We start from the raw sequence: 15,851 nt of genomic DNA, 5'->3' as shown, positions 1-15,851 counted from the left end.
TGTGTGTGTGTGTGTGTGTGTGTGTGTGTGTGTGTGTGTGTGTGTGTTAAGGGTTCAGGAAAAAATTTTAAGCTCTTGATTATAAATTTTAGAAATCTTTTGCTTATTTAAGACTTTGTAAATTGTTGTAATTTGTTATTTAGTAATTTTGTGAACTATATATCAACTTCCATAAGTTGCAGCACTGAAACATACAGAACTTGTTGATGCCAAGAATCATGAAGTTCCATCTATAGAATTTGGGTTCTGTCATAGTTGCTGATCACTGCATAAATGAAACCACTTACAAGCTTTAGCCATTGCGCATCATTCATGCTGGCACATGTTTGGGAAGGGCTCTGCTCGGTGCTTCTGGCTTGGGGGTGTCCCATGCAGCAAGAGTCAGGCATCTGACTCTTTATTTGAGACAGGTCTCTTCACATGTCTCTCTGGCTTGGACTTTCTCAGAACACGGCAGCTTGAAGAGCAAACACCTTGCAGAGTGGCCAGCTTCTACGAATAAAGGTGTCGGTGAAGGAGGAAGCTGAATGACTGTCTGTGGCCCTGCCAGGGGCTACAGCAAGATATATGAGTTGTAAGCTCAGCAGGGCTCAAGGGTGCTGCCTATATGATTTGTGGGGCTCAGTAAAAATGAGGTGAGGGGTCTCGTTCAAAACGAATTAAGGCTTTCAAGAAAGTGATAGCAGAACACAAAGCAAGCTTAGGACCCTTCCCTGTGTGTGGCTCATGGGACTGCACAGGCTGTGAGCGTATGAAATTCACCACAGGGAGCGACCTGACATTGTCTCTTGATGAAGGGTGTCAAGGCCACATTCTCAAAAAGCTAGACTCAGAGATGGCCATTAATAATGGAGGAGAAAAACAGTTACTAAATCAGGAGCAAGGGTATAGCTCACATATTGGTGAAGGAGTGCTTGCTTTTAGATAAAGCACTGCAAAAAAAATTCATGTTTTATATATTAGGGTAAAAATTTTGTCTTCAATTTTATAGATTAAATTGCTAAACTCCCATGAGGCCTTAAGGCAGCAAGGAGCTAATCCAGTATGACTGGCTTCTTTACAAGAAAAGCAAGAGCTTCTAGAAGTCCACACAGAGGAAAAGCAGGGCAGTAGGGAAGCTATCTGTAAGCCAACTATAATGGCCTACTGACACCTTTATCCCAGGGCTTTGAGGACAAGTTTTCTCTGTTAAAGCCACCTAGCCAGTGGGATCCTCCCAGAAGCCCTGGCAGACTAATGCATGTCTTAGGGTTATCAGTGCTGAGAGGAGACCAAAGCAACTTAAGGACGAAAGAGTTTATTTGGCTCACACTTCCACATCACTGTCACTGTTCATCACTGAAGGAAGTCAGGACAGGAATTCAAAAACGGCAGGAACCTGGAGGCAGGAACTGAGGGCAGAGGCCGTGGAGGCGTGTTGCTTACTGGATTGTTCCGTATGGCTTGCTCGGCTTGCTTTCTTATAGAACTCAGGCCAATTCTCCGGTGTGTCAAGGCCACTTTCTAAGGTATATGTTTGTACACTGTTCCGACTAGTTTTATGTAAATTGACACAAGCCACAAGCTAAAGTAATCCGAGAAGATGGAGCCTCATTTGAAAAACAAAAATGCTCCATAAGATCAAGCTGTAGGCAACTGTGTAGGACATTTTTTTTTTTTTTTTTTGGATTAGTGATTGATAAGAGAGGAACCAGCACACGGTGGGTGATGCCATCCCTGGGCTGGTGAGCCATGGCTCACCATCCCATGGCTGAGCAAGCCATGGGGAGCAAGTCAGTAAGCAGCTTCCCTCCATGGTCTCTACGTCAGTTCCTGCCTCCAAGTTCTGCCCTGTTTGAGTTCCTGTCCTGACTTCCTTTGATGTTGAATAGCAATGTGGAAGTATAAGCCGAATAAATGCTTTACTCCCCAACTTGCTTTTTGGTCCTGGTGTTTCATCAGAGCAGTAATAACCCTAAGACACAGGGCATGCCTCTGACAGCATTCAGGAAGTGACGGAAGGAGCATCAGACCAAGGTCATCCCCATTGGCTACATAAAGAGTTTAAGGCCAGCCTGGACTAGAAGGGGGAGGGGCAAGGGCATTAGTTTCTGGGAATGACAACATGGCTAAAGATTAAAAACAGACAACTCTCTACTGTGGCCCAGGAGAGAGACGATTTTGGAAACCACAGTTTCAGTCCTCTGGGCCTTCCTTCTGGTAGCCATCCCTTGTTGCTGGAGAGCTGGTTGGCTTATTTCTCCTTCCTGTGTTTCTTAATCTTTTCTTCCCCCTGGGGCTGTTGTAAACAAACACACGTGGAGGGATTTTTATACGAGTGCATCGATGAGACCAACAACTGTTATGCAAGTTTGTTTATAAAAGTTCAATGTCTTTATTTTTATTTTATGTATGTGAGAGTTTTGCCTGCTTCTAGTAAGTGCACCTTGCGTGTTCCTGGTGTTCATAGTGTCCAGAAGGCAGCTTCAGCTTGCCACCAATGTTGAGTTACAGATGATTGAGCTGCCATGTAGATGTTATAAATTGGACTTGGGTCAGCCATTGCTCTTATATGCTGAGGCATTGCCCCAGCCCAAAGTTTTACAATTTTAATGTTTTGGTTTTTCTTATTCTTAGTTGATATGCCCTCTGCTATATTTATTTCTTTTGTGTTTTCCCTTTGTATTTGATAAAACAGAAGTCCAAGATTACAGATTGCTAGAGGAACCCATTATTCAAACACAAGTAGAATAGGCACAAAAAGTTCAAAAAACTTCTTGAACTTGAATGGCCTTAGAGCTGTCTCAGCTTTGACAGTGAGTTGACTTGGGCGATACGTGCCCATTTGGATCTGCAATGGGTATATATCAGTGTTTAAAGGGTATTGTTAACTACCATATCTCACTGGCTCTTCCATATTAGGATAGTTCTCACGGTTGACGATGTGAATGAGATCTCTGAAAGAATAGACTATTGTGTTTACTTCCGTGCCAGTTCTGTATATCCTATCATTCTGTACAACCTTTAGCAGATGTCTGTATTTATTAGACATATTAGAAAGTAAATCATTTGCCAAACAGAAGCACCAGGGTTCCTGTACAGACTTGGTATGCCATTGCAACTATTCTACTCTACTCTACTCTACTCTACTCTACTCTACTCTACTCTACTCTACTCTACTCTACTCTACTCTACTCTGTTCTATTCTATTCTATTCTATTCTATTCTATTCTATTCTATTCTATTCTATTCTATTCTATTCTATTCTATTCTATTCTATGAAACTATTATATTAAGCATAATTTTAGGGGGTTAAAGATGTCTCAGCAGGTAAAGGTTTTTGTCAAACAAGCCTCGTGACCCAAGTTTGATCCCTGGGACTTCCTTAAAAATGGAAGGAGAAGACCAATTTCATAGTACTCTGATTTCCACACATGTACATGATGCACACACACATGCAAAAACACACACAATTAAAAAGATAGTAGTTTATAATGGGTTTATAGAATACCAAATATCCTAGTGTGCTTTCTGTTGCTGTGGTAACTACTAAAAAAACTTGGGTAGGGAAGGGTTTATTCCGCTTACATTTTTTGATTACAGTTTATCACCAAGGGAAGGCAAGACAGAAACTCAACCAGGACAGAACTATAGCAGGAACCAGGAGGCAGGAACTGAAGCAGAGACCATGGAGGGATGTTGCTTATTGGCTTGTTTGGTCTAGCTTGCTCAGTTTGCTTTCTTATACAATCCAGGACCACTACCTACTAGGGCCACTAGTGGGGGTGGGCAGTACCTACAGTTGGGCTGGAGCATCCCACATCTATCATTAATCAAGAAAATCCACCCCGACAGTCTATCAGCCAATTTGATGGATGCATTTTCTCATCTGCAGAGTCTTCTTCACAATTAACTCAAACTTTGATCAAGGTGACAAAGAAACTAAGTAGCACACCACACTTTGTTTATTTGGCCATTGGATTAAGTTTCTTCTTGTGTCCCTGGTGTCCCTGACTCTCTGTAGCCCTGTGCTCATGGACATGGTCCTTAGGCATTATCACTTGCTCTACATGCAGTGTTTCATTTTTACTTTCATGAAAATTATGGTTCATATAATTTATGTAAACTTGCTAAATGTGGGGACTTTTTCCTTGCACACTCAACTTGAGGGACATTAGAGTAATGTCTCTTCCACCACACACTTTCCTTTTTCTTTCTTTTCTAAAATTTGTTTTCTTGTGTTCATCTGTTTGTTGGAGTAGGTTCTCACTGTGTAGCCCAGGCTAGTCTGGAACTCATGTATTTCAGGGTGGCCTTGAACTTACATCAGTCTGCCTGCCTCAGAATCCTGAGTGCTTGAATGACACCCACATCTACCTGGCTCTTCGTTTCTTTGACTCCTGGTATTGGATATTCTCTTCATATAGTACGCACATCTTCATCTTCACTTTCTGAATTTGCTGAAGTAAAAGTGTTTTTCTCTGTGTATGTGGTTGTTGTTGTTTTTGTTTTTTATGGTGCTGAGGATCAAACCTACGGTCTAATACATGTTAAACAAGCACTCTGTCCCTGAGCTACACTCTAATCCCTAAGGGAAATGTTCTAATGAAACAGATAATTGAAAGGACTCTCCTAGGAAACTATATCAACATGAAGTCTGGTAAGTAATTTTAAGAAATTATGGTGAACTAAGAGACTTAGGCTTATGACAGTTTCCTTCCTTCCTTCCTTCCTTCCTTCCTTCCTTCCTTCCTTCCTTCCTTCCTTCCTTCTTTCCTTCCTTCCTCCCTCCCTCCCTCCCTCCCTCTCTCCCTCCCTCCCTTCCTTCCTTCTCTTTCTCATTCTTTCTCTCAACAGAGTTTCTCACTGTTACCCTGTCTGTCCTGGAACTCACTCTGTAAACCAGGCTGGCCTCAAACTCATAGAAATCCACCTGCCTCTGCCTCCCAAGTGCTAGGATTAAAGGCATGTATCACCACTGCCTGGTGAATTTTTATTCCTACTAAAATACTTAGGTATTTACTTCTATAGGTGTCATGTAAATGAAATATCAATTTAAGTTTCCCTGTGGTTGCAGCTAGTGAGATGTTTGCAGACTTTATCAGGGCAGAATTGTCATTCCCATCCAGGTCTTTCCTCAGGTTGCCAGGTGGAGCACACGGGGGCCAGGAACCTCTGTCTATGCTATTTTGCACTTCCCTTTCCAGGAGCCCAATGCCTCCTCTTGTTTGAATCCATATACTGTTTGGCTCCACTTGTACACCTCTGGCCTCTAACTATAGTAGACAGGGCTTTGAACTCAGCACCTATACCTCAGAGCTCATGGTTGTCCTGCTTACCCACCTGAAAAGGCAGAAGAGCAAACCAGTACTGTGCTCATTTGTAATTTCACAGCTCAGTTACATGTAAATGTATTTGTAACGAGGTAGATTATTCTGTGGGTGTAACTCATGGTTACATAGGATTGAGTTTAGAATTTAAAAATTAGAATTAAAAATTAAAAAAAAACATGTGTATGTATACATATATACATGTACACACACACACACACACACACACACACACATATACAGAATCAAATTTCATGAAACACCATGACCAAATCAGCTTGGGGAGGTAAGGGTTTATTTGACCTATACTTCTACAGAACTGTTCCTCATTGAAGGAAGTCAGGACAGGAGCTCAAAGAGGGCAGGAACATGGAGGCAGGAGCTGAGGCAGAGGCCATGGAGGATGCTACTTACTGGTTCGCTTCCCATGGCTCGCTCAGCTGCTTTCTTTCTTTTTTTTAATTCTTTATTAATTATACTTTATTCCCTTTGTATCCCCCCTGTGATTTCCTCCCTCCTCCCATCCCAATCCCTCCCTTCCTCCACCCTCTGCATGCATGCCCCTCCCCAAGTCCACTGATAGGGGAGGTCTTCTTTTCCTTCCTTCCTTCCTTCTGATCCTAGTCAGTTAGGTCTCATCAGGAGTGGCTGCATTGTCTTCTTCTGTGGCCTGGTAATGCTGCTTCCCCCTCAAGGGGAGGTGATCAAAGAGCAGGGCAATCAGTTCATGTCAGAGACAGTCCCTGTTCCCATTACAATGGAACCCACTTGGATACTGAACTGCCATGGGCTACATCTGTGCAGGGGTCTTAGGTTATCTCCATGCATGCTTCTTGGTTGGAGTATCTGTCTCAGGAAAGACCCCCGTGCTCAGATTTTTTGGTTCTGTTGCTCTCCTTGTGGAGTTCCTGTCCTCTCCAGATCTTGCTGTTTCCCACTTCTTTCATAAGATTCCCTGCACTTTGCCCAAAGGTTGCCCATAAGTCTCAGCATCTGCATTGATAATCTGCAGGGCAGAGCCTTTCAGAGGTCCTCTGTGGCAGGCTCCTGACTTATTTCCTCTTTTCACCTTCTTCTGATGTCCATCCTCTTTGCCTTTCTGGATAGGGATTGAGCATTTTAGCAAGAGCCCTCCCTCTTGATTAGTTTCTTTAGGTGTACAGATTTTAGTAGGTTTATCCTATATTATTTGTCTATATGAGTGAGTATATACCGTGTGTGTCTTTCTGCTTCTGGGATAGCTCACTCAGGATGATCTTTTCATCCTGAATAGTGCTTCCTCAAATTCCAGCTATACCACTCCTGAGCATATACCCAAAAGAGGCTCAAGTACACAATAAGGATATTTGCTCAACCATGTTTATAGCAGCCTTATTTGTAATAGCCAGAAGCTGGAAACAGCCCAGATGCCCCTCAGTGGAGGAATGGATACAGAAATTGTGGTACATCTACACAATGGAATATTACTCAGCAATAAAAAACAAGGAAATCATGAAATTTGCAGATAAATGGTGGGATCAGCCAGCTTTCTTATAACACCCAGGAGCAACAGCCCAGCGGTGGCCCCACCTGCAAGGGGCTGGGCCCTCCCCCATCAAGCACTGAGTACTAAGGTGTCTTGCAGGCTTTCCTACATCTGGATGCCTCGGAGGCAGTTCCTTAACTAAGGTTCCCTCCTCTCAGGTGACCTTCACTTGTGTCAAGTTGACATAAAACTAGGCAGCACAGTGTAGTTTTGTGTAGGTATGTATGTAGGTACCACATAATTTATGCATCAAACACAACTAACCTGAAAGGTCAGAGGCCAACACCATTCCTGCCCATGACAGGACACCTGTTGGCTCTGCCAAACGATACAACACCTCCTTGAGTTTTAATTTGTAAACACGAAATGCTAATAGTCAACCTACCTCAAACTTACTAAGTGGTTTTGTGCTGATACATCTTTCCTGCTTAATGTCCTTTCTCCAATGCCACAATTTAGGACATGAAAATTGACCAAAGTCTGCACTTGCCTGTTTCATGCTTGGTAGCTGCTACTCCCAATTGTGTAGTTAGGAGAACAGGAGAAACATTCCTTCTTGAAGTTACATCTAACTGTTGGGGTTCTTGGCAAGCTGGAAAAAGATTGTTTTGACGAATTGGAATGAGCATGTTTGTAGCCTCCAAATTGTTGGAGAATCCTGTGCTGCTGGCTAAAATTATGTCTAAAGGGCTCAAGACAGACCCAGAGTGGCTTCTATTTGTTAGTCCAACACGGAGAGTTAATGGCACTTTTAACGACATACAATGGAAGTGAACCTCTGAATATTTATTGAAATTTTATTTAATCATACTCGTGTTCTTCATGTAAATACAATGAGGCCTTATCAAAGCAGAAATGTCGTATCTATGAAAATCATAGAAATGGATGTTTAGTAGGCATGAGCAATACTCAGGAAAAAATAAACAGGAAAGCCTTCATTCATTAGAATACCATAATGGCTAATGCTGGCTTCAGTCTGACACACCTGGAAAGAAGGACTGACGGCATGCTCTCACTTGGTGCCGAGTGGCCGGAAGACGGTAACTTACGGTTACCGTCTCTGAATGGCCATGACAGCATGGCACCATCATGTTCTCCAACATTTACATGCGGTCTTAATGCTTAGTTGTTGCTGTTGTTGTTCATCTGATTTCCCTTGACCAGCCTCATCACTGTGTGTGCCCAAAGCCCTGTGTGGACGCTTACTGAGTGGTGTTTAGACTGATGAATTATTCATTTAATATTCTTTCCTTTGTGTCACATTTTAGGACAATTTAATTTTTCTAGAAGATCATGTGTGCCACAGTCCAAATTCTAACTCAGCATGCACAGCTGCATTCTCTACTACACCTTGTAAAGAGATTTAAAAAGCCCCATTGAAGAACACTAGTTGGCATGTTGTTTCACTGGCTTTGGTCTTCCGGGAGATAGAGCTGAAGGTTTTAGTCAACAAATCACTCATGGTTGCAGTAGCCATTAAAATATGTTTGTATGGCGTTGCTTATCAAGTAAATTATTGTTTAAATGCAATATTTTTATTCCTTCAAGTGTGATGTCCTCAAATATATGAGCATTTGTCATACAATAAGGACATTTGGCATATGTAAAAAGGGCCACCAGTAGACGCTTTTTTATTCTTGTGAATGCATTGGCAGTTTAATCCTGTAGCTTGTCAAGCAGGCCTTCCAGTGTGTTACCTGTGAAATGCAAAAAGGAAATTAACCACCCAACAAACGAAACCGTGCTCTGGTTCCCCTGCTTAGTCTTCTTCCTTTCTTTTAAATCGAAACAGAGCCCTGCTAATGTAGCATAAGCTGTATATTCCAGGCTGGCTTCAAACTTCCGATCTTCAAGGCTCAGCCTCTGGAACTCTGGGGAGGGGAGTGTGGGGGTGGGTGGGGCGTAGCAGTGTGTCACCATGCCTGCCCTCAGCATTTTCTTTATGAGTTATCCTAAGCCACTGGCTACCCTGTGCACTCTGTCAACCTCCAAGAAAAGCTACCTCTATAAGAAAATGCCAGGCATAACTAATGCTCCTTCCTTCATAATAATTGTCCTAGTTTGCTTCTTTGTTGCTGTGACAAAATACTAAGAAGAACTTGGGAGAGGAGAGGGTTTATTTGGGTCACAGCTTATGTGCCATCATGGAGGAAAGCCAGGGAAGGAGCTGGAGATAGGAACAGAAGGGGATACCGTGGAGGCACACTGCTCACTGGCTTGCTCGCAGTGTATCGTACTCGGCTACGTGTATCACACAGCCCAGGCCCACCTGTGTAGGGAGGTACCGCCCACAGTGGACCAGGCATCAACACCAGCCAAGAAAATGGCCCACAGGCATGCCGTCAGTCCTTTTTCCAGATGTGTCAGACTGAACACCGGGATTAGCCGTTACGGTATTCTCATGAATGAAGGCTTTCCTGTTAATTTTTCCTGAGCGTTGCTCATGCCTATGAAACATCCATTTCTATGATTTTCATCAAGTACAATTGATTTTAATCACTGGGGCCAATCATCTACAAAGATGGCTGTGAACAAGTCTTCTTCCCCTCTCTGTGCTTGCCCCTCTTCCCTCAGTGGCTAGACTCTATTGCCTTTTCTATTATCTGAGTTGGCTTTGCGACTTATTTTGACTGATAGAATGCAGTGAAATTTGGACAACTGACTAGGTTTTACTTGAAAGGTATAGCTCCCATTATTGCCCTCCTCAAAGACGGCCAGCATGAGGAAAATCTGACCATCCTGCCTAGGAGGCCTGTGAAAGACACTAATCTTAGATGGCCTATAGATGAAAAGACACCGTGAGCCTGAAAGCGTTACAGAAGGACCAGGAGGGAGACAGGTGGATAGCGGTAAGGTGACCAAAACAGGTTGTGCTCGCTTGCATGGTAGAAAGAACCAAGGAATGAGATGCGGGAGTGTTTCCATGGTGATTTTGGTTGGCTTTTGAGGGTTTTTTTTTTTTTTTTTACTTGCCTGGCTTGGGTATTTATCACGGTTGAGGCTGCCAGTGTTGGCTGATGTAGTGACTGGCAGAGTGATGGTCATAATTGCCTTGGACAGTTGCTACCTTTGGCTCTCTTTCATGGGACCCACTGACTAAGCAAGCAGTGGCTCCGTGTCTACACACTTGTCTTGCAAAAGCCCCATTGCAACAACTGCCTTGAGCAATGTTATGGGCTAAATCCTGCTTCCCTGGCACTGCAGAATGTGGCCTTGACTGGAAATACGGTTACTGCAGACGCATTTACCTAAATCGGAGTCAGGAGAGAGCATGCCTGGCTCTGATCCAAAATGGCAAACAATTCTATGAAAAGAGGAAATCTGGACACAGACACAGAGGCACACAGAGACTATCATGAGAAGGTAGAAGCAGAGACCAGGTGATGCAGAAGTGAAGACGTAACACGATTGTCAAGCCTTGGGAGAGGTAGAGACAGGTTCTCCTCTAGGGAGAAACAAGTACTTTCAGCCATCATAAGGATGAGGCCACCAACTTCAGGTTTCAAGACACTCAGTCTGCTGCTCTTGGCTCCTGCAGCACGGAAGGCTCAGTCAGTCGCACAGCTCCCTTCCTCTCCTTTCATGTCATCCTGCAGATCTAGGTGGACTTGTACTCTGGATGAGGGTGCTGCCAGAGGGTATCACATCTTAATCTACTTAAAATTAAAGTTCTCATTGCTTCAGAAAGTTGTGCGAAAAGCAACTAACTTATTGGCTATTGGAGGCTTAAGACAAGGAGATAATACCTGAAACTTGAACCTCTTCAATACTCTTGAAATTATACCAGGCATATTGTTTCTTCTACCATCTTTGAGACCCTCCTACAAAAAATATGTCTACACTATTCCAGAGTTTCCTCAACATTATCACTTACTTGTTTTTCTCGAGAAACATGCTTTAACCCAACTATGTTAGGCTTGGCACTTGTTAATCCCAATATAACCATTTGCATGATTTGGGGTGCCATAATTGTTGCAAACTGGTATTAGAATCTTAAAAGTGGCATATCTTACCCAGAAATCTTTGATACTTTATAATAACAATAATATTGTCTGCATTATGCAGTAATAATGGAAATTACATTTGCAAAATAGTTCATGCAAATGGGACATTCTGAAATGCAAGAAAAAGGCAATGCATAACGGGAGAGAAAAATGTGTTTTAGTCACTGCATTTTGGTTGGCTGTGCTCTCAGGTCGAGAGGCAGAAAAGAGTCTGTGGGCAGCTCCATGCCACACTACCTGAGGGCTGAGTGGCAAAGACTAGCCTGTATGGCTCTCATCAGAGTGGGGACTCGCAGACTCTGCGGTCAAAGGTGAGGGTGTCATCATAGTTGGCATACTCTTTGCTCTTTAGACGAGATTTTCATCAAGTGAATACAGTCTGGATTTCCAAATCAAGCATGTATTTGCTTTAATTTAGCTTTATTTGGTTCTCTTCTGGTTGCTCATAATTTCTGATTGATAATTTATTTAAAATATGTCTGGGGGGGATGGAGAGATGGCCCAGCAGTTAAGAGCGCTTGCTGCTCTTGCAGAGGACTCGGGTTTGGTTTCCAGCCGCCATTTAGCAGTACACAACCATCTGTAACTCCAGTTCCAGGGTTCTAGTGCCCTCTTCTGACCTCTGTGGGCACCAAGCATATGGTGCACATACATGCTTGCAGGCAAAACATCCATACACATATAAATACAATATTAAAATGTGTCTGGATAATACATGATATACCCCTTTGTATCTTTACCAGTAGTTTTTATTAAGTTAATGAACACTATCCTTATTCCCACTCACTTTCTCCTGACTTCCTTGTTTGTTCTGTTGTTTTTTTTTGTGTGTGTGTGTGTTTCCTCATGTTTGCTAAGCAATCCACTCTATTGTGCTACATCCCAACCCCACCCTGTCCTTTTCATACTTTAATGTAGTTATGTTATTCATCATATTCAAACTCACAGAAAATCATGGTGAAAATAAGTCTGTAAGGAACCTAAGAAATTCTTGGCTGTGTGACTCAATATAACACATGGTACTCTTTGAATTTTGGGTGTATTCTGTACCAATTAGGACATTTTGTGAAATTTTGATTAAATATTTCTTTTGACAGCTTAATTACCCTTAATCCTGGAGGATTCTGCCTAAAACTGCCAAGATTCAACAAAGCTATAAGAGTGCCAAGGAACTGAGGTTTAAAAAGGAATGAGTTAATTCCCCGGGGCCCAAGTCATAAGAATTAATTTAGTTTGGCCCGTATTTCCATGGAGCCTATCTTTGTTCGGTTACTTTCATGAAGAAAAATGTTGGTTTTCACCTTCCCCATTTGTTTTTAAGTCACTGACCCATTGCTTATTTATAGATGTTGACTCTCCTAAGGCCTACTGGTTTTTGGTTCTAGGAGATCCAAGCAAGAGTGCCAAGCAAGACTCAGGCCATCAGGCAAAGCCCACTGTCTTGTAGCAATTATATGTCATGTCTCTGCACCTTCTCTTCCATGCAACTCTGAAATCACTCAAGGAATTCCTCCAAGGCCATGAGATTCTCATATTCTAACACCATCTGGAAAACTTACCAAGCAGACAGCACTAAGAGGAGGGGGTGGGCAAGATTGATACTGTCCATCCATGTTTATAAACCAGCAAACAGAGTCTTGCTTCTGAAGCTTCTGGCCAGCAGCTTCCTGGGGTTGAGGTGACTGGGACTCCAGTCTTTGTTCCTTTGGATGTTTCCCTCGATCCCAGAATTCATTGTGTCTGGTGCTATCAGACTTCCTTTGTGTGGCGAAATGACCCATTTTGAAAAGTACTCTGAAAATTCAATGGTACTGATTCAAGCACCTCACTGACCCACGTTCACCCCAAAACTTCTTGGAACACTGAGTCACTCTTTCCTTTTGTGACTTACTGGAAAGGTGATTTTTTTTTTTAATGGTCAAGAATACACGGTGAGCTGAAGAGATGGCTCAATTGGTAAAGCGCCTGCCACGCAAGCATGACAATCTGAGTTTAGATACCCAGCACCCATATAAACACTGGGCATGGTGGCCTCTGTAACCAGGTGCTGGGTGAGGGGCACCTGGGATAGAGATAGGGTGATTCCCAAAGCTCATTGGCCAGCCAGCCTGGGCTCAACAGAAGACTCCATCCTGAAAAATAATAAGATAGAGAAAAAATATAATAAGGTGAAGAGACACCTGATGTTGACCTCTAGCTTCTACACAGTCTAGCTTGCACACACACACACACACACACACACACACACACACACACACACACACACAAAACCACAGGTTATGACACACAGACTGTTTATATTTCACTACTGCCTTTCCAGCTGTGGGATTGGAGGAGGTTACTCATTGGGTCTGTTTTCACAAGTGGTAATTAATGTCACTGTCTAGTCAGTGTTCTATTGCTGTGAAAAGACACCATGACCAAGGCAACTCTTATAAAATAAGTTATCTATCTGGGCCTTACAGGTTTCTGAGGTTTAGTTCACTCTTATGGCAGCATGCAAACGACATGGCACTGGAGAGGTAGTTCAGAGTTCTACATCAAGAGTGGCTGGCAGAAGGGAGGGACTCTGGAACCTGGCTTGGGCTTTTGAACCCTCCAAGCCCACCCCCCCAGTGACACACTTCCTCCAACAAGGCCGTCTCAAGTAGTGCCACTTTCTGATCATCGACCATTCAAATATATGAGTCTCTGGGGCCATTTTCATTCCACCCAACATAGTCTCTAACAGAACTACCCTTTCCTAGCAGTGATGTATAATTAATGGACATTGCAAAGGGAAGTATTTAGCTTTGGATCAGGCATGTATTAGTAATGGTACTTTTATTTTATTTTATTTTATTTTATTTTTTTGTGGTGCTGGGCATTGACACTAGAGGCGTCATGCTAGGAAAGTGCTTGGCCACAGAGCCACAGCACACCCTGCCTTATGTCCTTTGGGATGTACTGCGGTTCCTATTATTCCAAGACATTTTGTGCAAAGCCAGCAGAAAGGAGCCGACTCTCACAGCCTGACTAACTACAGAAATAATCTCTCCCGTCCTGTCGTCTTCCTTTAGTCCATCATACCTAGGAAGTAAACCTCATTAAATAAACAGATGTTTCATGGTTTGTTCTTTGCTTTAGAACATTACCCTGGGATGTACTTTTAAAAAGAAAGGGAAAAAACATAGAATAATGATTCTAATACTCGGAAACCCCAAAATCTCTTTCTTAGGCTTCAAATCCTAGCGATGCCTCCATGGTATGATGCTTGTGAGAGTGACCGTGCAGGCAGGGCTTCTCTGCCATTCCCTCTGTGTGACTGCCACAGGGCTTAACTGGGCTCCTTGGAGTGGCGTGCAGGTTGAAGGGAAAGGCTGTAGGGCATGGCACTCTGCGATGAATGTGCCCTGGCTTTTCCTACTTAGGCATCTGCTGGCACTGGGCAGAAGGCAAGGGGGCTGACTCTGATCCCCCCCCACCCCCGCATTCTGTTGCTTGTATTCATTAACAGTGTGAAGGTAGGTTGGAAATGTGCCAGAAATGACCACTTGGTTATTTGAGTTGAAACACACATCTAAGCATCAACATATAAGAGAAAACATGCAATGGACTGTCTTTTGGGGTAGAAAGGTGGGAGAATCTTGAGAGAACTGAAGGAGGGTGAAGAACATGATCAAAATATATTGTATGAAAAATAGTTAATAACAAATTTAAATGGCTACTTGGAAATGACCTCCAACTCTACAAATTTAAAATTTCCGTTGCCTTTGGGGGTGGGTATGATATGATGATAGGGCACAATGAAATAGGATCTGATAGGATACAATACGCTATGATACGGGGTGGTACAGTGAATGACGGAGTCTGAGAACCTCATTTTATTGCTTTGTTTCAGATTGATGTACTCAAGGCAGATCTGGAAAGTGCAGAATGGAAAGTTTTAGAAAACCTGATTCTGGAGGATGTCCTCGGACAGATTGGCCAGCTCCTCTTTGAGATTCACCTCCACTGGCCTGGCTTTGAGGTCAGTGGCAGCGAGAGCAGTGTGGTGCGGTTTTGGTACAGCCTCCTGAAGGAGTTGGAGCGGAAGGACTTCAGACTTTTCCACACCTATAAAGACTTATCTAAGCCTCAGCTCTTCCTGAAGAAAGACATTTTCAACGCCAGCAGCTGTTATACCCTGAGTTGGGTGAATACGAGATGGAGATAGGATGCAGCCGCGCGCACAACAGGGAGAACTATTTGCAGACAGATGCATCCGTGCTTCCGGTCGCGGAGTCACGCCTCCAGCCTCCACTGGTCTGTTTCCTGCGTGATGCCGCAGCGATCGTGTTATAAGAGTACACGAAGTACACGATCTGTATAAGAGTACACGATCTGTATAAGAGTACACGAAGCCTTGAGCTTGACAATGGACAGCGGCTCGGAGGGACATCTCTCCTGGCCCTGCGCTTTTGCCTTTGACGGAGCGGGGTATGCCCCCTCCGCTCTCACTTGGAGGGTAGGAATACCCTGCTCCTGCCAGTTTCTGGTTGCCTTAGAATCCATTATGTATCTATAGCTCACGAATTTACATTAAAAATGACATTTTATTAATTTATACTTGCACTAGATTGATCAGATTTTTTTAAATGCACTGTTCTTTTTGTAGGTTGGGTCACTCTGCCAGGCAGTGGTGGAGCTTTAATCCCAGCACTGGGGAGGCAGAGGCAGGCCAGCCTAGCCTACAACTACAACAACAACAACAACAACAAAAATGGGTCAGTCGCTTGGCTTTAAACTCGCTTCCCTTAAAGTTTCTCTCACCCAGCCAGTCAAAGCCGTGCTCGGCAGTCTGTGGACTGCAGGCTTTGCTTTCCCAGCCTTTGCTGAGGAGGGGCTTGCTATAGCTTTCTAAGAACTGCGGCTTCTAGTCCCTGGGAACTTAGATCCGTCAAGTTCTGTCAGAACTTCAAGAACTCCGGCTCAAAATTCTTTTCACACAACAACAGCTTCTCCTGTGAAGCTAAAGCACAAAGCGGCATCTGT

At 43.4% G+C, this 15,851-nt stretch overlaps 1 protein-coding gene across 2 annotated transcripts in view; it reads left to right on the top strand.

The window, feature by feature from the left end:
* Mettl24 (methyltransferase like 24) overlaps positions 1 to 15,398 on the top strand; it is a 103,743-nt gene extending 88,345 nt beyond the window's left edge. For both annotated transcript variants that reach the window (XM_055616053.1, XM_055616054.1), the window contains one exon: positions 14,719 to 15,398. In XM_055616053.1, coding sequence (XP_055472028.1) covers positions 14,719 to 15,033 — 315 coding nt within the window. In that variant the 3' untranslated portion in view covers positions 15,034 to 15,398. The remainder of the gene's footprint in view (positions 1 to 14,718) is intronic.
* Positions 15,399 to 15,851: the final 453 nt, after the last annotated feature.

This window comes from Psammomys obesus, unplaced genomic scaffold (assembly GCF_907164565.1).
Source record: "Psammomys obesus unplaced genomic scaffold, mPsaObe1.curated_primary_1811, whole genome shotgun sequence".
Lineage (NCBI taxonomy): Eukaryota > Metazoa > Chordata > Mammalia > Rodentia > Muridae > Psammomys > Psammomys obesus.
This window is presented reverse-complemented; position numbering and strand designations above follow the sequence as displayed.